Source organism: Mytilus californianus, unplaced genomic scaffold (genome assembly GCF_021869535.1).
Source record: "Mytilus californianus isolate M0D057914Y unplaced genomic scaffold, xbMytCali1.0.p SCAF_8, whole genome shotgun sequence".
Classification (NCBI taxonomy): domain Eukaryota; kingdom Metazoa; phylum Mollusca; class Bivalvia; order Mytilida; family Mytilidae; genus Mytilus; species Mytilus californianus.
This window is the reverse complement of record NW_026262734.1, coordinates 111,650,839-111,673,454: the sequence shown is the minus strand read 5'-3', so window position 1 is coordinate 111,673,454 and position 22,616 is coordinate 111,650,839. Positions and strand designations below refer to the sequence as shown.

At 32.4% G+C, this 22,616-nt stretch overlaps 1 protein-coding gene across 1 annotated transcript; it reads right to left on the bottom strand.

Annotated features, from left to right (window-relative positions):
• Nucleotides 1-6,370: 6,370 nt before the first annotated feature.
• On the bottom strand, nucleotides 6,371-18,080 carry LOC127711600 (uncharacterized). Its single transcript, XM_052217702.1, has 6 exons — nucleotides 17,991-18,080; nucleotides 14,273-14,377; nucleotides 12,897-13,071; nucleotides 11,286-11,430; nucleotides 10,212-10,271; nucleotides 6,371-6,512 (listed from the first exon to the last, which is right to left on the bottom strand). Exons 2-6 carry the CDS (start codon nucleotides 14,372-14,374, stop codon nucleotides 6,395-6,397), a joined length of 600 nt encoding a protein of 199 aa, XP_052073662.1. The 5' UTR covers nucleotides 14,375-14,377; nucleotides 17,991-18,080; the 3' UTR covers nucleotides 6,371-6,394.
• Between the last annotated feature and the right edge of the window lie 4,536 nt (nucleotides 18,081-22,616).

Here is a 22,616-nt window from a genome sequence, read left to right as displayed (position 1 = left end):
CGATTTATCGGGTTGTATTTGCATAATTTGTATGATAGAAACAAGTGTTTTCTTTGTTTAACCAGCAAACCGGAAGATGACGTGATAAGTTTGGGTCAAACGTATCAACGTCGGTTCATATATTATGACGTCGGTGTAATGTCCAGGTCAAAGTTAGTAAAACCGGGTCAGCGTATCTGACGTCATAAAGCCGTGATATGCAATTTCATTAAGAGCTGAGCAGTGAGAAGAGTGATACAGACAGAGGGACGACCGATAATGGCCGACACATCCTATGGACGTTGTGGAAGCTTGGCCGTCGCGTCTGGAAAGCGTTCAATATATAGAGACATTTTCCAATTCACCTCAATTATAGTCTCTATGTGCATCAAAGCATTAAAACCTATTGAAAATATCAATATATTTTAAATGCATAGTTAAACAACGGATGTCATTTTTATACCCATTAAGTGTTTTTTGATTGAGATGTAATATATTCTCAGTGACAATGTGTAAAGCATGTCATAACGAACGCAACTTCTAAAAAACATTCACTGAAACGAAATACTATATGTGTAGAAGATGCCGTATGTATATATATATATATACCAATTGTTGCACCTCATGTTTGCGGTATACCATCTTTTCCGCAAGTTTATTGTTTTCTGTTTGGTAATAAATAAATAATTAAGTCCATTTTGTTACATCTGGTGATCCGTTTATTTGGCAATCGCCATGGCAGTCAGCAGTGTTTAAGAACATCCGTTGTTCGACCTGCTAGTCAAATGTGTTTTGTTAAAATATACTTTTCACTTTTTTGGTCTTTTGGAAAATGTTGTTTGTGCTGTATTTAGACACCTCTACCAAGAAATTTGTTTTGCATGCACACGTATAAAAATTGCGGTTTTTATCCATTGCAATCATAGGTTTGAACGTTGTTTTCAATTTAGACTTGTTTATATATATATATATCTACAAAAGACCATAGTAGGAGCATTTGATTAAAGTTACACAGATACAAAGATATTATACAGAAAATACGCAGTGTAAACAGAATGATAGGAGAGTCCGGGCTGTGACCTAAGGTGACCCGATACTTAAATGAGGATACAAAATAAAAATGACCCAATTAACACCTTTGATGATCGCTTATCTGTTGATCTCTGGTTAATAAGTGTCATCTCTTCTGATTTCAAGCTTGCAACATTTAAAATGTTTACTTTGCAATATCCTTCAATCGAGAAAATTTGTAGGCATAGCTTATATCCGAAAACAATTATTTAATGAATGTTGTCATTAATGAAAGACGAACAAGTAAGTGAAAATGAACACCTTATTTTTCAATCTCCCACAAATCAATATAAAACAACAGTTAATTATTTTCAAGAACTTAAAAGAGGATACAAGATAAATATTTACATAAGTACGGTTGTCATATTTATAACCTCTAAGTGGTTTTTATTTTGGGATGGTATCTACTCTACAATATGTAAAGAATATACTAACATGTGGCAACTCCTAAAAAAAGCTTACTTGAAACTGGACAAAAAATACTAAACTGTTTCTTCGTTTGGGTTTTGTCATTTTATTTTTAAATTTTGTTTCGAGTATTGATAATCATATCTCCTTCTTTTCCATTACAATGACGAGGTTGCAGACTCGAGACAGACAGATCAACATGTTAGAGGTACGTTTGTTTTGTGCGCCACTTATAAACCTCCCCCTTCTGTGGATGATCTGTAAATGTAAGGAAAGGACTAAGTGGGTACAAAACCACTTAGAATAATACTACCGGTATATTAGACAAACAATACTACAAGCGAAGCAATATCAAATAATACCATCTCCATAAATGAATGCTATGTCACCTAGAGTAAGATCGAACTAATTAATCGACTAATGTAGAAGCCATGCCTTCACATACTCTTAATTTCAAGCTGTGTCTCTTTTTTCATACAGTAATATCATAAACAAATTACAGGAAATGTCCAAATCAATTATTTACAGACTTTCTGCAATTAGTTTTACTGCTTGTCATTCTTCCATGCTTCTTTTGTTTCCTGAATACTTTTCATTCCCAATTGTATTGGAATTTATTATTGATAAAATGAGATGCAAGATAAATGTCAATCATAACAAATAACTTTTTGATTAAATACAAAAGACCGCCCACAGTTTTGTTTGCTTGGTTTGTGAAACTGCATGTTAATGATATACGTAGTTCAAGACTTTTTCTTTTTTCTTTTTTAACAAGACACTTTCATTCATATATTACTGTCTCTTGTTCTTTTAACAAGACACTTTCATTCATATATTACTGTCTCTTGTTCTTTTAACAAGACGATTTTATTTATGTATTAAGTACTACTTATACACTTCTTACCTTACTTTGTTATCGTTCTATGAGTTTCAAGACAATTTGGAGACGTTCAATGTCGTATCGTCGATCAGAAGGCATTATTTTGTCAGCTGTTAATGTCGATTTATATATTCATCGATACACGTTATCAGGTCTTATAGTGTTGCAAATATCCATAATTTAATTTCGTAGCTAACAAAATCCTTCTTTGTCCAAACGTTATCATGATATAAGATTAACACAATATAACTTTCGTGCGTACGAATGTTTCATGCTGAGGGGTGGGGCCATATAATCACCATGGAAAAGAGACTTGCAAATGCTAATACAACTGCATACCTAAAATCATTTAATAATAGGGATGTCGACGAGTACTCGAGTATTCGAGTATCGCTCGGTAGAACCGAGTATCGAATATCAAAACTATACTCGACTAATCGGTTTTCTGTGAGAATATTGCTGTCTTCCTTATATAAAATTGATCTTCTTGGAACCTCTTTCGGAAAATTAAATAGGCATCACTGATTAACTAGTAAATAAAATACATTTGGTTTCGAATGCTGTGCTAAATAATCATTAAAAATGCCTCCGAAAATATGTGGGTTTTAACTAGGCTAACACTTTAAACTAAACATGTCTTATCCATTCCGTCACATCGGTTACGTTAGAGCAAATATTTTCGTCTGCAAGACTGTAATTTACAGAGTTGCAAAACCGACTGGCCCCAATAACAGCTGACAAGAAAAATTAATGTTTCCAAATAAAATAAATTCGTTGCATCCTCTATCTGGTGACCCTCAATAATTAATTAAACTTCTAATCCTTCCGCCTTTGTAAACATTAAATGTGTTTTCTTAACAATTGCCAAATACTATTGTTTGATATGGTTTTTCCTTGTTATAATTTTTAAATAGGAGTTCATTAGATTATATCAATTTCGTCCTGAATATGCATGAAATATTTGCCACTGGACGTTAAAGGGGCACTAGCTACGAGATATATAAAAATCTAATATATGATTTTTTTTTGTTCAATCATTAATGAAAGTGAAATAGTGAAATATTGATTCGTTTTTAGCCGCCAGTATGGTTCAATTTTGTTAAAATAAGCTAAGAAACATTGATGATGAATTATTCACTTGCAAGTGAATAATTCGACCTCATTGAATCCGTATTCATGTGAATGAAAGTGAAATATTGATTCGCTTTTAGCCGCCAGTATGGTTCAATTTTGTCAAAATAAGCTAAGAAACATTGATGATGAATTATTCACTTGCAAGTGAATAATTCGACCTCATTGAATCCGTATTCATGTGAACTTCAATTTGACCCCTTAGCTAGAGATGGATAACACGTGAATTGTATGTGTAAAGTTATTTAAAGATAAAGAATGTCAACATTGAAAGTGAAACAAAGGTAAATCATTTGATTGACTGATCCGATCCACAAAAAATCATTCTGATACAGGTAAAAACGATGATAAACATATATTTTTAATCTATAATATGAAATTAAACAGACCTAGAAAAATCCAATAGCATGAGTTCGCTTAATCTATTTATATCTTTATTTATGTTTACATGGCTTATATGGCCATCGGATGACTTTGGAGGTCAACTCGATAGTTAATTAGATGGCGTCTAGACTAAAATACACAGGAAACGAAGCCGCGTGTTATCATGCCCATGTCCTGTTAACTGTTTATTTTAGACTTTTATTGGTTTGGATAAATGTTTTACATTGTTATAAATCAAATATGAGAATTTGAGTCAAATCGGTGAACACGAATTTGACAGCAAGTGCCCCTTTAAGCAACCAACAATCAATCGATCAATTATATTAATTAGATTATTGTTTTTTTAATCAATTAGATTAAGTACTTGCAGGCTGAGAATCTATAACATATAGTAGTTTCAGTTGCAGGTAATGAGCTATTACTTATGGTATGTAATTTTCTTATCCCAGATACTCATGTAAATGGTTTTTCGTCTATTGAACAACAACCCACAGAATGTAAAATACGTATTTTTGTGTTTCCGTGTTGTAGATATATTCCCTAGCAAGTACTCGAGTATAGCTCGATAAAACCAACGAGTACTCGATTAGTAATTGTTTACCGAGTTGACATCCCTATTTACTATCATTAGCGGTTCCTCTTAAACTGATCTAATCAGAGACTATGGAAAACATTCAGTCAATAGATCATGACTGAGGGGACAGGGTTGAATAATCTTCAAGGAAATGAGATGTGCCAATGCTACTGCATCTACATATCAAATATCATTGACCTACCACTAGTGGTTCCTCTTATAATACATGTAAACAAGGTGAAAGTTTCAAAGTCAATAGACCATGACAGAGGGGTCGGGGCCAAATAATCTCCGTGGAAATGATATGTGCCAATGTTAATACAACTGCATACCATATATCACTGAAATACCACTAGTGGTTCCCTTTAAACTGACCGAATCACAAACTCATACGTTGTTGATGCCGCCGCCACTGCCGTCGTAACCAGCATACCTAAGTCTCGCTTTTTGACTCCATCAAGTTGAGACACTTATACACCTAAGTTCAAATGAAGTGGATGTAAGCAATTATAAGCAACTGTATGGCCTTCAACAGTGAGAAAAACTAATACCGTATAATTGGCTATAAAAGGCCCCAACATGAAAAATATGAAACAATTCAACTGAAAAAACTAACGGCCTAATTTATAATAAAACAATTTACGAAAAACAAATATGACAGACATGAACCAATGACAACCACTGTTAGAGTAAGATGACCAAAAAAGACCTTGACAGAATAGCCAGATTCATCTAGGTCAAAAACTTTGCCTGAGGGAGGTGGATAATAATATCATGACTATAACTCCAAAATAACTTTAATTTGAATAAAAAACAAGAAATGTTTTTACTCTTGTTGTTCTTGTAATACGAAAAATGCTACAAGTTAAATTTTATAATTTGTCCAAAACTAACAATACATATACCTTGGTCTATTAGTGACTACCATAGGTCACCCTATATGTTCTTTTGTTAGATTATGTTGGTAGTTTATTGTCTTACTCACTTATGTCCTGATTCCATTCCTTCATACTGAACTAAAAATAACATTCTAATGTTCTTTCAGATTACAAAAAGACACAAGTAAGGCTTTTTTGATCTGCTGTTGTTTTCTTTTGATTATTCAGTTAAAGGATGGTTTTGCCTCTATAAAACAGTGCCCATATGAAATTGAAAACTCAATTTATTCATACTTAGGACAACATACTATATATCTGAATAGAATTTCCAGGAGAGAAAATGTAAATTATGAAATGTCAGTAATGTCATTCAAATGGAAGCAATCATAAATTCCAAGACTTAATCAGACAAAAATGACTGTTTCAGGCCGAGATCTTGATACTAATGTATACCAGATATGAATCACCAATATCTTCTACTCTCTGAAATATAAACTATACACAGAGCAACTGCACCACCACTAGAGTAACATTCTAATGACCTGTATGTTGCAACGTTCCTCGCAGGAAAGACAAAACTAGGACTGTCAGTGAACTCACAATAGGATATACCTACCCCTTAAATTCGATTATCTCCCCTTTGACATGTAGGACCTCGATTATATTTGTTAACATACATCCTCATTTTGTATTTTACAATTGGAAACAGTTTCATAAATGCACTTTCAAAGCACATAGACAGACAGGCAGATGGATGCATGGACAGGGTGATTACTGTATACCCCAAACATTTTGCTTGTGGGTGGTATAAATATGAAGATTGGCTTCAAACAGTTCTTGACCTAGCCCTAAGGGCTATTCCATTAAAATGCATGTGGGAGGGTAGGAAGGAACTTTCAAAATATCCCTACAACCAAGAACCATTTTTTAGATAATTTTGCATAATAATAATAGACGTATACTGAAAAAAGACCCATGACCCACATTCAATAATTAAACTTCCCTTCCTACCCTCCCACATACATTTTAATGGAATAGCCCTAATTATCATCAATAACAAATATATAACAATTTGAATATGATGTTTTATTATCCTGCATCTTCTTGTTTCAATTTGTTTTGTAAGTGTGTTGTAATTGTCTCTGTGGGATTCTCTTTGTATGCTGGATGATCCAAAATCTGTTTGAATATTGATATATCTTCCATCCTACAAAATATTTACACAATAATGTTGTGTCTAGCATTGACTATGCAAAATGTGAAGACATGTATGTGCAGAAAACATTATTCTTTTAAAGGGCACTAGCTACAAGATATATAAAAAAATATAAAATATGATTTTTTTTGTTCACTCATTAATGAAAGTGAAATAGTGAAATAATTTACCGCTTTTAGCAGCCAGTATGGTTCAATTTTGTCAAAATAAGCTAAGAAACATTGATGATGAATTATTCACTTGCAAGTGAATAATTCGACCTCATTGAATCCATATTCATGTGAACTTCAATTTAACCCCTTAGCTAGAGATGGATACTGCATGCATTGTGCATGTTCAATTATTTGAAGGAAAAGAATGTCAACATTAAAAGTGAAACAAAGGTAAATCATTTGTTTGACTGATTCGATCCACAAAAAACATTCTTATACAGGTAAAAACGATGATTAACATTTATTTTTAATCTATAATATGAAATTAAACAGACCTAGAAAAACCCAAATGCATGAGTCTGATATCTATTTATATCTATATTTATGTTTATATCGCTTATATGGCAATCAGATGTTTTCGGAGGTCAACTCGACAGTTAATTTAGATGGCGTCTAGACTAAAATACACATGAAACAAAGCTACATATTATCGAGCCCATGCCAGGTATATTGTTTATTTTAGACTTTTTATAATTTGGATAAATCTTTTACATTGTTATAAATCAAATATGAGAATTTGAGTCAAATCAGTGAATGTGAATTTGACAGCTAGTGCCCCTTTAATTATACTGACTGCCATTTTTTAATTATACTAATATAAAAATAATCACAAAATATCCATTATTCAGGCTTCATATGACATTTTATTACATGCAGATGACAGTGGCTAAATTGTCCTTCAAATACTGTAAATTCAGAAATTAATGCTAGGTTTTAATTAATGCTAATAATGTGACTCCTTGAGTATCGCAATAATAAGAACTTGCATTCTGATATATGATACATACATATGTATGAAGCTTTTCCTAAAATAGCAATAATTCCACTTGCATTTTTGTTACCGGTAATTCTTCAACAATAAATGCACGCAATAATTTATGAATTTACAGTAGTTTATTCAATAATCACTTTGAGGATGTGAACACCCATCATACTAAGCTCTGTCTATTTACATGAACATATAATTGATTGAAGGGTACAAAGCATAGCATTAACAACAGCTGCACTTAATATCAGGCAATGAAATGTTTAACCCAAAATAATTTATTTCAACTTTATGCCAAAATAATGAATTTGAATAGGGAGTATATCTCTCAAATGCAAAGCTCTCATTCCTTGTCTGGATTTGCCTATACTTAGGGTCCTTTTTGGTTTAATCAGATCTGCAGGGTTTGTATTAGGTTTCCGATTTTCAAATATTTTGGCCTAGAGCATGACTGATAAGACATTAATTGTTGAAATGTGCATCTGGTGTAAAAAATTGGTACTGTTATTGTTGTTACTACCACTTGTTCAATACCTCAGATGGTAGACTGTTAGTCCCTGAGGGTATCAACAACCCAGTAGCCAGTATTCTGTCCTGGCATGAAAACACAGATATCATTTGATTGAAATTTGTAGTTTTAAAATTTTATAAATCATTTTACATTAAGGAAATTCAATATATCTCCTCCATGCAAATCTCTGATTTTTGTCTGGAATGCCTAAACTTTAGGTATTAGGTTTTGGATTTTGCCAATTCTAGTCAATTTAAGTCAATCTAGACCAGGATTTGAACACACAACCCCGGTGTTGGATATTGTTCATTGTAGATACACAACTCCGCTGGGGCGCAGCTTGATACGAACCCTGAACAGTTGGGGCAAGTATGGACACAACATTCAAGCTTGATACAGCACTGAATTTGGATTGTACAATGTAATTAAATATTTGACACAGCATAGGTTTCTGACACAGAATGAATGTTGTCTAAGAACTTAAAAAATTTTAATTAACCTATTCAAACCATATCATTATTATTTGCTTTTATATATAAATCAGAAATAACCAATTTAAAATGGAAAATTTTAAAGAAAAAAAGGGGAAACCCCCCCCCCCCAAATTTTTTGAACCCCCTTATGATTCATCACTCCCAAACTAAATCCCCGCCTTCCCTTTGTGGTATGGTACCTTGCAGTACAATTTCAGAGAGATCCATACACTTGAACACAAGTTATTGTCTGGGAACTAGAAAAATGCTTGTTTTTTGGCCCCTTTTTAGCCCCAAATTCCTAAACATTTAGGGCATTTACCCCCAAACTCAAACCCAGCTTTCCCTTTGTGATATGGAACCTTGTAGTACAATTTCATAAAGATCCATACACTTACACACAAGTTATTGTCCTGAAACTAGAAAAATGCTTGTTTTTTTGCCCCTTTATGGCCCCTAATTCCTAAAATTTTGAGGCAATTACCCCCAAAATCAATCCTAGCCTTCCCTTTGTGGTATGGTACCTTGCAGTACAATTTCAGAGAGATCCATACACTTGAACACAAGTTATTGTCTGGAAAATAGAAAAATGCTTATTTTTGGGCCCTTTTTGGCCCCTTATTCCTAAACATTTTGGGCAATTACCTCCAAACTCAATTCCAGATTTCCCTTTGTGATATGGAACCTTGTAGTACAATTTCATAAAGATCCATGGACTTACACACAAGTTATTGTCATGAAACTAGAAAAATGCTTGTTTTTTGCCCCTTTTTGGCCCCTAATTCCTAAAATTTGGAGGCAATTACCCCCAAAATCAATCCCAGCATTCCCTTTGTGATATGGAACCTTGTGGTACAATGTCAGAGAGATCCATACACTTACACACAAGTTATTGTCATGAAACTAGAAAAATGCTTGTTTTTTGCCCCTTTTTGGCCCTTAATTCCTAAATTTTGGAGGCAATTACCCCCAAAATCAATCCCAGCATTCCCTTTGTGATATGGAACCTTGTGGTACAATGTCAGAGAGATCCATACACTAACACACAAGTTATGTCTGGAAGGTACAAAAATGCTTATTTTTGGCCCCTTTTTCCTTAACTGTTGGTACCATAACCCCCAAAATCAATCCCAGCATTCCTTTTGTGGTATTGAACCTTATGGTAAAATTTCATAGAGATCCATTCACTTAAACTAAAGTTAGAGTGTGAAAACCAATGTGTCTTCGGACGACGATGACGACGCTGGATTACGAAGACGACGACGACGACGCCAACGTCATACCAATATACAACCGCAAAATTTTTTTGCGGTCGTATAATAACACAGCCACCGTAAAAACCATTAAAGTTCAGTGAACAAACGTATAAGTTTAGGGTTTCAAAAACAACCTCAATTTTGAGCACCATCACTGACTTTCTTTGGATGATATTTTAAAAAACGTTTTGTTAACCTATCAGTTGTAGTAAATGCTAAATTATTTTATCAAAATATGTGACGAAATTGTTCCTATACATATTAACTGGCATCACTTCATTCATTAACAAAGTCAAAATGATCTGGTCAAAGTTCTGGTTTAGCAGTATCTAAAATACGAGAACCAGACTTGTATAAACATGATATTGTCTTGAATGTGACTGAAAAAAAAACATTTTTTTTAAATCTGACCTACCAGCCCTACAATTATTAAGAAGGATGTATACTATGTTGTTTGGCGCAAGTTACTCACATTTGTTTTTTCCGTTTCTTTTCTTTACCGATTCCTCTGGTCTTCTCTTCTGTTTGATCCCTTGATGAAATAAAAATAAATTATGATTAAGCTTTGTATTTATTGAATTAAATCAAAATTATTTTCCCACACTTGTCAACAGCCTTGTGTACATATGAGATATGGGGCAAACATTAACAAGACAACAAATCAACACCACAAAAAGAGCCCCCAAAAAAAGAGGGCAATGATATGGTCTTCAACAATTGACAATTGTCAATGCCACATACATGTATCATGCTCTCAAACAACCACGTCTAAAAAAGTTAAATTGACGAATTTTAAAAATTGGCAACTGTCTGCAATAGTGCTTTGTTGAAGTGTTGTTCTTTATTGTTCACACACCATACCTAAATATTATTTGAAGTTATTCAAACTACTTTTCCAATCTTTCCATCAGTGATTCCAATTACCTAACTTATTTTAGATGATGATGATGATGAATGGCAGCTTTACGTCCAGCGGCAAATTAATATGCATATTGAGGACGAGAACATGTTAATGTTATATGAATATTTACCCTGCTAAGCCTGCTTTGTACTAGACTGACACACTAAGTCGGATTTTTTACGTGCTAGTTCACAAGGTAACAGCTGTCCACAGGAAGACATGTCACCTTACCTGAACACATTATTCTGACTCCAAGCCAACCAGTCTTTGCTCCTTTGCTCTTACTCCTTAATGCCACGTGCTATGGGGAGAAGCAGCAAATACCAATTTTAAAGTCTTCGGTTTGACCCAGCTGGGGTTGGAACCACAGACCTCAGGCACTTAAGGTGAACACGCTACCACAAGACCACTGAGGCGGTATACTTATTTTAGAAGGTAAACTGATATTCTGCATCTTCTCTTAACATGTCATTAATGATTTGATATGGAAAGGAGGAAAATTTTCAAAGGAGGGTGTAGTGTATTTTTTTATAGTTTCAATCATGACAAAATGTAAACAAAGACTACCAACATGACCAAAGGTCTGCCATTACCACAAAATATCCTAAACGACAAAAAACATAAAAGCATATAACCAAAGAGAACCTGTTAGCTTGGCTGGATTTTTTCATTAAGAGTTCTATGGTAGGAAGGGCATCTCCCATGGCTCCAATGTCACCCACAATAGCTGTCTTTTCTCTCTTCTTTCTATCCTTTTCTTCTTTCTTTGCTGCTTCAACTGCATTCAATTCTGCATAAAAATACATAATGTACCAATGGATATTCCATTAAATTGAGATTTGGGAAGTAGGAGAGGGACTTTAAAAACAACAAAGAAATTTTACATTCATCAAATGTACATATCACCATAAACATTATAAGTGACCTATGACCCATTTCCTAAAAAGTAAGATGCCTTTGATGCCCTGCGACATTCCATTAATAAAAATAGCCCTAAACTGTTCTTTGTTTTTGATTTTTTATCACTTGTTTCCTCTTTTATGGATATGTAACAGCGAGGCCGTATGCATTGAACAAATCTAAAATTATCTTTTTAAAGATATGATAAGACTTGCTCCTCTGGCCAGACAATCCAAAACAGCAACTTAATACCAATACACAAGGGATCTTTGCAGTTAATCAGCCTATAAATAGTCCACTGACCCATACTTTTTATTCTTATATTTGAAAATACTGTAGATTCATTTATTTTCGTGGGTACCAATTTTCAAGGATTAAGGAAAATTGTGATTTTTCCTGGATACTTGATTGCGTGGTTTTACAAAAGGCTGAATACAAACCTATAGAAATTTATACTTGGTTGGACATTTAAATTCATGGTTGATCTGCACACATAAAATCCACAAAGAATTGGTGTACCATAAATAATAATGAATAGTCACAAAGAATTGTTGTACTGCAAATAATGATGAATCCACAAATAATACTGAATCCACAAAGAATTGGTGTACCACAAATAATAATGAATCCAAAATAGCATGATCTATTCTACATTAATGCAAAGTTTTAAAATTTGTTATCCTTTTTAATTTAGACCCCCTATCTACCTTAACCTGCCACATTCTTTATATGAGCTACGTCAGATAGAAATCCACCTTATGCAAATTAATATTAATACATCTGTTATCCTAATTCGGGTTAAAAATCTCTATTCAAAGTCTTTAACGCTTTGAAAATTGAGTTGTTATAACCCTACAAAACAGACCAAAATTCATCTTTCATTTCGTATTTGAATTTTCCAAAACCATGAATCAAAGTCTTATACATGTACATATATATGTGCACTTGCAGAAGGTCAATTTCTATCCGATGCAGCTCATATTTTATCCTAAGCTGAGAGGTTAAAATCAGGTACGTGATGTCTGTCTATCATAACTGTTTTTGGTTTATTGTTGTAGTTAAGGTTTTCTCTATCAAGTCTATAGTTGTCAATTTCTGTGTCATTTAGTCTCTTGTTGAGAGTTGTCTCATTGGCAATCATACCAAATCTTCTTATTTTTATATTGAATTGTTTCTGATATCTTGAGGCCATTTACAGCTTTCTTCACAGTATGAATTTTGCTCATTGTTGATGGCCATATGGTCACCTGGTATTTCTTATATCTTTGTCCTTTGGTCTATAGATAGATGTCTTATTTGCAATCATAATAAATCTCCTTATTTTGATACAGAATACCCTAAGTTTGTGACACTTACTTTTTATCCAAATATCATGTCTAAGTTTCTTTTTATCTTTCTTTTTAATGTGTAAACCTTTCAAAGATTTATTAGTGACTTGACTTCTGGCATCGAAATCTGGTAGCTTCTGCTTAAGCTGACCCAAGTCAAGGTCAAGATTGGCAAATGGATTGTCTAGTCTTAGTTCTGGTTGCTACAAAAAATAAAGAATGAAATCTTTTAAAAAAATTATCAATTACAAAGTTCAACTCTGATAAAATACATACGAACACATTTTGATAAATTGATCGATATATTGTTGCTTTCTAAACAACCAGTGGCAAATATAATATGCATATTAGGATAATGTTCAGAAAGACTGGAAAATGAGGTAACTTTTTATTCCTTGAGCTCTTAAAGATTATTCATGTTATTAGAGAAACTGGTTCAAAGGCTGAATTATGTGAGATAGCTATCAATATCAATTTTCTTCACTACAGAGAATTCAAACTAGAGTTTTTCCCCATAATGGGACTAATATCCATTGCACAAGCTTTAAATTATTGCAAGGCAGCAGATTGAAATTTGATATCAATATAAAAAAGAAGATGTGGTATGATTGCCAATGAGACAACTCTCCACAAGAGACCAAATGACACAGAAATTAACAACAAGTTCATTTCTGATCAAGATTTTTGGCTTTCAGCATGTTAATTTTATATGATCATCCCTGTGTGTGAGTTTGACACAGTGTCACCTGTAAGGGCTGTTCCATTAAAACATACATGGCACCCAGGGAAGGCACTCTACAGAATCACCCAATCATTGATGACATAATCTTCAATTTGTTGAAGGTGGTCACTATATGGTAGAAGAAGACGAGATTTCAGAGTGCTTTCCCAGGGTCCCATGTATATTTTTATGGAACAACTCTAAGTAAATCTGCCATAATTATATATACTGACTCAAGAACAAAGGTTTGTACATTGTAATTCAGAAATAAATGTTTGCATTTATTATCATAAATCCCTGAGGACTGTCCAAAATGTGAGTTTAAAAAACAAGATACCAGTTATAATAAATTCATGCATAACATTCAAAAATTTTGAATGTACGTACAGTATAAAAAAGTAAAATAACGAAAATACCAAACTCCAAGGAAAATTCAAATTGGAAAGTCCCTTATCAAATGTCAAAATCAAAAGCTCAAACACATCAAACAAATAGAAAACAACTGTCATATTCCTGACTTGGTACAGGTATTTCCTTATGTAGAAAATAGTGGATTAAACCTGGTTTTATAGCTATAAATTTGACTCTGGTTTGCCTTCAGATTATCACATGTATTATTACAATACATAGCTGGTGTATTCTAACAAGAAATGATACTTCCTATAATTAATTAATGTGATTACCTGTATATCTGTATCCATCATATCTACAATTTCCACCTTGCTGTTTGTAGTTTTTACAGCTTCTGTATGCAGTTTCTTTCTTTGTCTTTTAACTTTACCCATTTTCTATAAAGTATAAGGGAACACAATTTATTATGATTGATGTTTGTATCAAAAGAGAGTATATTTGGTTTGATATCATGACAGGTATTGCAGATTAACAACTTTCATGTCATTTACTTTGGGAGACCTAACCAATATAGGGCTATACTCAATTGTACCTCAGACATGAATAAGTCATTTTGTTTTTAGAGGTCTGAATTTTTATAAATTTCATATGTTATCTCCCTTTATGTTATAACACAATATGACTTCAACAAGTCAATTAATGTTCAGCAAAAAATATTTGACCTAAATCAAAATGTTGCGAGTGTTGACTTCTTCAAGTCGATAAGTTACCAAGATTTACTAACTTCAAGACCCATGTACACATATAAAAAGGTCATGAACCAACATGAAAATGTGACAACAATAATAGGTAATGTTTTGTTTTCAGTAGAAAAGTATGAAAGAGAGTCTAAAAAAAAGAGACAATGTTTATCAACTTTCTAATGCAACTATTTATAACCACTGAAAATGAAAAAAAAAACTTATGTGTGAGTACAAGGACTTATGTTAGTTCTACGTCCTTGGTGAGGAAAAAATGTTATTTGAGAGATAGCTCGATCTTTGATTATTCTCAGAAAATGTTATTGTCATAAGTGATGTTCTTTGACTACAAAGTCAAATAACAGTCAGGGATATAACTCTATAGGGTTATTACAGAAAAATAACATACATTTGTTATTGTGGACTAAAAAATCAAAGAACTGTGATAACATATGTATGTTACATGTTTCAAAGGTACAATATACATCATTAGTTTAGTTAAAATGTATACAAGTTCTATTGATATTACTATTGTCTTTATGTATACTTAACTATAGAAAGATATAACAGTTCATAGTTTGCCAATTATGCATAGTACACCTATGTTATTACAGAAAAAATATGATTGATTGATTGTTGGTTGCTTTACGCCGCATTAGCAAGAAAAAATATGCCTGTAATAACTAAAGGGTGTTATCACAGCTACTCCAAAGCATTTGCTCATACATACATCATGCTTAATTACAATGTATTTTAGTTTATTGTAAGAAATAATGACCAGAGCATGTAATGAGATTCTGCGCAAGCTTCCCAGTAATTCTCAAGTGTCTCATATAATAAGTTACATTCCTTTAATAACTAAACCTTGTTATTACAGCTAAGTTTATCCCTTAAAAGCCTAGTCTCATTGATTTACCATGGTTAATCAAAAATGTATTAATTTAATTAAAAAATTAGTTATCAAGGCTATGCATTTAGTTTCTGTGCAAAGTCTCAAGAGTTCCCTAGAGCCCACTACAGATTAAAATATCTTTGATTTATTTTACAAAAAACAAACATATGTTTTTACAGATTTATAAAATTTAAGGAATAAAGAGTAGACAACTCATGAAAGTATCTGTAATATAACACATGCAAGTTATTTTCTGTTATAACCCTATAGAGTTATATCCCTGAATGAATAAAGTGTTTTTATTCTGTTTTATTATTCATAAATTGACTTAAAGAAGTCTGTCATTTTCTGACTTAGACAAAGTCCATAATTGTCAACACATTTTCTGACTTAGACAAAGTCCATAATTGTCAACACATTTTCTGACTTATACAAAGTCCATAATTGTCAACACATTTTCTGACTTAGACAAAGTCCATAATTATCAACACTTTTTTGATTATAATACCTTCAGTCAGGGGTATTACTTGTACAAGTAATTTTTATTTACTTGAAGAAGTAAATATTAATATACTTATATAAGTAAATTTGTAGGATACTTATACAAGTGTATTTTATTTACTAGTATAGGTAAATTATTTTTTTGCCTAGTTATGTCCCTAAGACATTCAGATTTTTTACTTGTACAAGTAAAAAAGTCATCCTATCTTCTTTCTTGAATTCTAAGAACTTCTTTGCTCTAACAGAATTTTGAATTGTCTGCCCTTTGCAGATGTCTTTACTAATCATTTAAGTGAAATTTCATGGACAATGAAAATCTCATTTGTCTGTTATCTTCAGAACACTGCTCATTAACAAGCCCCCCAGGAGCAATTTTTGAAGGCCTTGCGCAAATACTTAAGATCTTTGCGCAATCAGTTTCTTTGTTGAATTAATGAGATGAAACATTGAACTCTTATCAAAAATTATGAGCTAACCTGAGAAAAATTGTTAAAGGCATGATTTTACATCTCAAAACTTGAGAATTTTTGTGGGATTGTAAAAAAATTTTTTGAGAAAATTAAGGGGAGATTATTCAAACATTATAATTTACTTATATATAAGTATATTCTATTTACTTCTTCAAGTAAATAAAGATTACTTGTACAAGTAGTACCCCCTGACTGACCTTATCTGACTTTTGTAAGTCAGAAACAAAAAAAAGAATTGTGTTTATGTCTGAGCTCTGACTGTAAGACATCTTGTACAGCTTTTTATATTTATTTTTAGCTGTTTGTCACCAAGCCTTCCAATTCGCCTTTTCAGAATCTAATGCATTCTGGGTAATGTTTTCAAAAGCGTACACCAAAACACTGTGATTGGCTTAGAACTACCAAAAACAATTGAAATTCAACCAACATGACCATGATGACGAGGGTGGTAAAGGAGGGGTGCTTGCACGGAAAAAACGTGAAATAAGACATAATTTCATGTTGAACGTGAAATAATTTCTGTCATGAACGTTGCACGAAAAATAAAGACTTTGATGTGAACCTTTTGTGACTGATTCAATGTCTTCTTGTATATATAAACTCTCTGTTTTACTTGATATTCCCGATTTAGTATAATATAACTGGTTTACGGCTTTTAAAAAAGTATATATAAAGATCTTCTAAACTATGCATTCTTTTCTTGACGATCCCTGCCAAGTGTTTGAATTTTATTTGAAAAATACCGAGCACGCAAAATAAGCATTTGAAAATCACGATGCACGTAAAATTAAATAAGCAGAACACGGTGAACGAGGCACCTGTCTTGCACGACTGAACGTCAAATAAAAAAGTAAAAACACGTTGAACTTGAAATAAAAAACGGCGATCATGTTGCAGGAAAATAACCCTTTACCACCCTCGATGACCAATGATGTGACATTATTTTCATTTTGGGGTACGAACAATGAGATTACCCGTGGTCCTTCAGATTCTGGAACGGCGAATAGGTTATAATGTATAAATAACATATCCACCATGATAACCTTAACCCTAAACACACTACACTACACATGGTAATGTTAAATGAAGGCTAGATTTAAGGATCATCATAACAAATGACCAAAAAGGGCTGTTTTTACACCTCAAAATGTACTCTGAATGTGCACAGACACAAACGTGCATTTGGAAAAGTATTAAGGTCTAGCACCCACTAAATATATAAAAGTTGAATGCAGTTTGTGTTTCAGAAAGATACGATATTTTTAGTATTTTTATTGGCATTTTTTCATTCCTGCAGAGTTTTCCCTCCATGAACAGATGAATGAGTGATTGTGATTAATAAGACAGACGATGGGGTCATTGGGCTATATCTCCCATGTGTCTTATGTCTATGTCTATGTCTGTAGTTGCAGTAAAACGTCATTTTTTTCTCATTTTCAAGATTTACATGTTCTGTGTGATTCCTATCACGTATTCTGTATCCTGTATTCTATCACGTTTATAAATTGGCTGGCTGGATATATCTCCTAAGATTGTTCTCTTTTGGAATCCATTATATTACAAATAAAACAATATTATAAACTAAAGACAGCAACGCACCAAAACGAATTTTAAAAGGCACTAGCTACGGTTACATTGAAATGTAACAATAATAAAAAAAAATATTGTTACATCGGAGACTAATTGCCGGAATGCAGGGTTGGGTAAGGAGCCGATTAATTACGAATGTAACAATAATATTTGTGTCTACGGTTACATTGCGTTATTGTTACATTCGTGCACTTCAATGTGCACTAGCTGGGACTAGTAATATGTATTAAAATAAAACTTGAAAACTTTTATTTGAATTTTACAATATTGCATACAATTTTTTAAATGTTTATTTACAATGGCAGTTTCTACAAATTCAGTATGTTGTTTTGGGAGCATGTTTCAGTCCGACGCATTTTTTAGAGAAACCACTCTAACATGTCAAAGCAGCCATCACGAATGAATTATGCAGCAATGTGCACGTCTGTATTGCATACTGTACAATTCCATTCTGCACCTTACCTTTGTGAAGTTAAAGAAACTTTCAATGTCTGCCATGCTTCAGGTGAAAAATATTTTTTTTACTCTTGCGATGTTTGTATTTTCGTCCAATATTTTTGTTGGAAACACGTGAGTTTCATGTTGTCTTATAATATAATGTCATTGAAGTATCTTGAAGAACATCAAAGCAATTAATACTAAAAAACTATTTAAACGCTATTTGTTGAATAATAATAATAATAATCATAATTAACATACTATATAACAAAATATTAATTCTACTGTCCACCGCGCGCGGAAGTAGTCAAGGAGACATTATTATTTTTTCAGGGGTTGACAGGATACACGTACTAATCGTTATAAATTTTAACTTCACGGTTCTTGTGCAAGCAAATTTAATAAACAATGATGTTATACAGTTGGGTTTTTTTCACCTTACATAGGGCTTTACTTCTGATCTTATTTATGTGTACACAATTCTAAATCTACATATTTCACTTTTATCAATATTAGGAAATCCGATTGGACGATTCCATATATTAATATTAAATAATAATAATAATAATAATAATAATAATAATAATAATAATAATAATAATAATAATAATAATAACAATATTATTATTACTATCATTCTCTAGTACATATCGAAGAATTAAGCAACAAAACTATAGAAGGTTTAAGTTTAATAAATCTAGCGTACATTGAAGTGCATTAATGTAACAATAACGGAATGTAACCGTAGACACAAATATTATTGTTACATTCGTAAATAGTCGGTTCCTTACCCAACCAAGCATTCTGGCAATTAGTCTCCTATTTAACAATATTTTTTTTTTATTATTGTTACATTTCAATGTAACCGTAGCCAGTGCCTTTTAAAAAATCAAAACGAAGAGATATTGATAATAGATTCTCTGGATGATTTAATCTTGAAATAGAAGACTATTTTGATAATATATATCCGATTTTAACATTTGTACATGTTCGAACTTTAAACCAAAACTATATATAAAAAAAGTAAAAAATTCTCTAACAATAAAATTGATAGAAATTTGGATAGCTAGTGTAGAAAACAGTTCTGGGATGAGTACCAATATACAGACGGACAATAAATTAAAAACTTACAGAAAATTTTAAAATATGTTTATGTTTGAACCATTTTAAGAAGAAATCAAAAAGTCAGGCGAACAATTACAAGCTTTATAACTATAGCTGCCATGACCTTGAAATTAAAAGAGGGGTATATGGATTCTTTTATCTGAAGATTATGTTGTTTGTAACTTCAAACGTATCTAAGTTATTGCACTTCATATTTGAATAATTTAATTTTGAATGAAATTGGCTAAAAGTTTTTTTGTCTATCAGCTCCTAGACATAATTATTTTTGTCATGTGACCGTGAAGTCATCAACGTTTTTTTTCTTCATGATTTACTCCTTAAAAATGGAATTTAGAATTGAATTATAAGGAATGACTGTATTTTTTTTTCTTTCTGTTCGAAATAACCTACGCGGGTTATTCAGTATGCGTCACATTTTTTATGTTAGTTCTTGAAAGACAGAAAAAAATATTACATTCATTCTTTAAAGAACGAAACAAACTTCTGGGAAATATCAATGAAGTATGAAAAAAAATCGACCAGGAGTTGTCTTCCATAGGCTTAGGTCTAATAATTGAATAAGAAAAAGTATTTTCTCCAGGTCACAGTGTCTTCAAAAAGACTTAATGTTTTGTCAATGACATTGTTTGTATGTTACTTTGTTTAAATGTACTTCAATCACTCTAGTCATTATAATCATTTACTTTGGTTTTTGTGTAATGATTCATTTGATTTTATTCATCAAATTAAGGGCACCATGATTGGTTAATAAAAATATCGTATCTGTTCGCGTAAGTTTCTGATGTCACGATGCTTATTGCGTTACAGTAAGAGACAATTCTTCAATGAAGTCATTTAAGCCGATTGGCTGGGTCAACCGAAATGACCTTTCAATACAAAAAAAAAAAGAAAATGGTCAAGTTATGAAATACATTACTCTTTCACAATGACATAATGTTGTTTCAAACGCCAGTCTAAAACGGGACCTATCATTTATATACCAATGTATGTCCGTCCGTCCGTTCGTCAACACTTTGTCAGAGAACTCAAATTCGCTTTAACCAATTCTCATATGACTTTAACACAACATTAGAATTGAACGGAGAAAGCTCTCTTTCGATTTTTTTTTTATTTTTGGATTTGTCTTTCCAGAGTTACAGAACTTTGATCCTTAGGTGGAAGGCAATTTTTGAAAAATCGTACACTTACCGTCCAGTATTCCTGAATTGATTTCCTCCAAACTTTTCATTATTGTAGGAATTGATGAAAGAAAGCTTCTTTGTGATTTTTTTTTTAATTTTCCAGTGTGTCATTCCAGAGTTATGGAACTTTCACTGTTACATTCAAGGCAATTTTTTCACAAATCAAGCACTAACTCCAGTATTCCAAGGTTTAATTTCCCCGTATCATACCTTCTTTGTGCAGCTCTTTACTATTGAAGTTTTCTTTTCAAACACAACGTAACTACTTTTAATACGATTCCGTTTAAGAGATCTGTTGTTTAGTTTTAACATATGTTACAGAAGTTATGCTTACTACAATATCAACATCAACAAAGAAACAGAACCCTATTACAATTATTATTATAGTTACAGTGGACAAATGATAATAATGCTTTTTTATGTTGATTTGAAAATAGCAATAAACCAAAACCAATCAAGACAACAAACATATGGTATTCCTAGAGATTGAATGAACAGTGCAGATAGTATTTTTTGTGATAAAGTGAAGCTGGTTGGGTTCGCATGTCTTATCAGTTAATTGACCACATGCATATTTTAGGTGATTGGTTATCCCGAAAAAAAATGAAAACAACACGTTATAAGTTTAATGCGTCCGAAGCGCTTTTCTGGATTTACCTTCAGCAGGAACGCTCAAAGCCGAATATTTGAAAGCCAATGATGTATAAAAACCGAAAGAGTTGAAGATCTATATGACCAAAAGTACCTAAAAATAGCCAAACCCATCGAAGGTCAACTTTGCCTGAGGGAGTTGAAACCTCAGTTTCTTTATAATTTAAAAATTTATAAACGGACAATTTTAGAAATGTTTGTTATAAATCATGTCAGTACCGAAGTACTGTTTATTGAACTGATAATACCCCCAGGGACTAATAGTCCACCAGCAGAGGTATCGGAAGTGCGTAATTTTCATATTCCGAAAACTCTATATTGTTTGAAAATTATTCCAGGCAAACTCGCACCTGCTGTCATTGAAACCACTGTAAACAAATTAACTGTCAAACGACCAATACATCATTCCGTTGTAGTATCCTAAGCAAATCAGTCAATTTAAAACACATCTTCTTCTTCTTCTATTGCATGGATATCCTTCCATTCATGGAACACCACATACAGACTCTGTATGTGTATTGAAATGTGTCACACAATTTTTTAAAATTTATTTATACTAATAAATTTAAAATCTAAAAGGACACTTTTAAACAGTATAAATAGGGGGAATTAATTTTAAAATTTATATATGCGACTAAATTTTAAAAACTAAGAGGATACTTTTGTACAGTAAAAGTTAAGCGGGAATAAACTTAAAATCTACAAGGATACTTTATACAGTATAAGTTAAGCGGGAAGAATACCCTGTCTCTCCCTGTTTATCTGTCTATATACATACATACAAAAATTTGGCAAAGCACTGTTCAGTAGCCACATTATATACAATGTCAGTTTATGATCATCTCCTTGTATCCTATATATCTGAGTTATTACTTTAAAAGTCTGATTCTATGTGTATGAAGTTTATAGCATAGACTTGCCGAAAGATTATGGATATTGATAATGTCCTCCTTCTTGAATAATGCACAGAAGTGGCTACAGTCGATTACAAGCTGTACAATATCTTGTTTCTTTGAGAAAGTATTTTTCCAAGTTTGTGGGCCAATGATGTTTATTGTATACATTTTCAGTTCTTGAAAAGCTTCTTT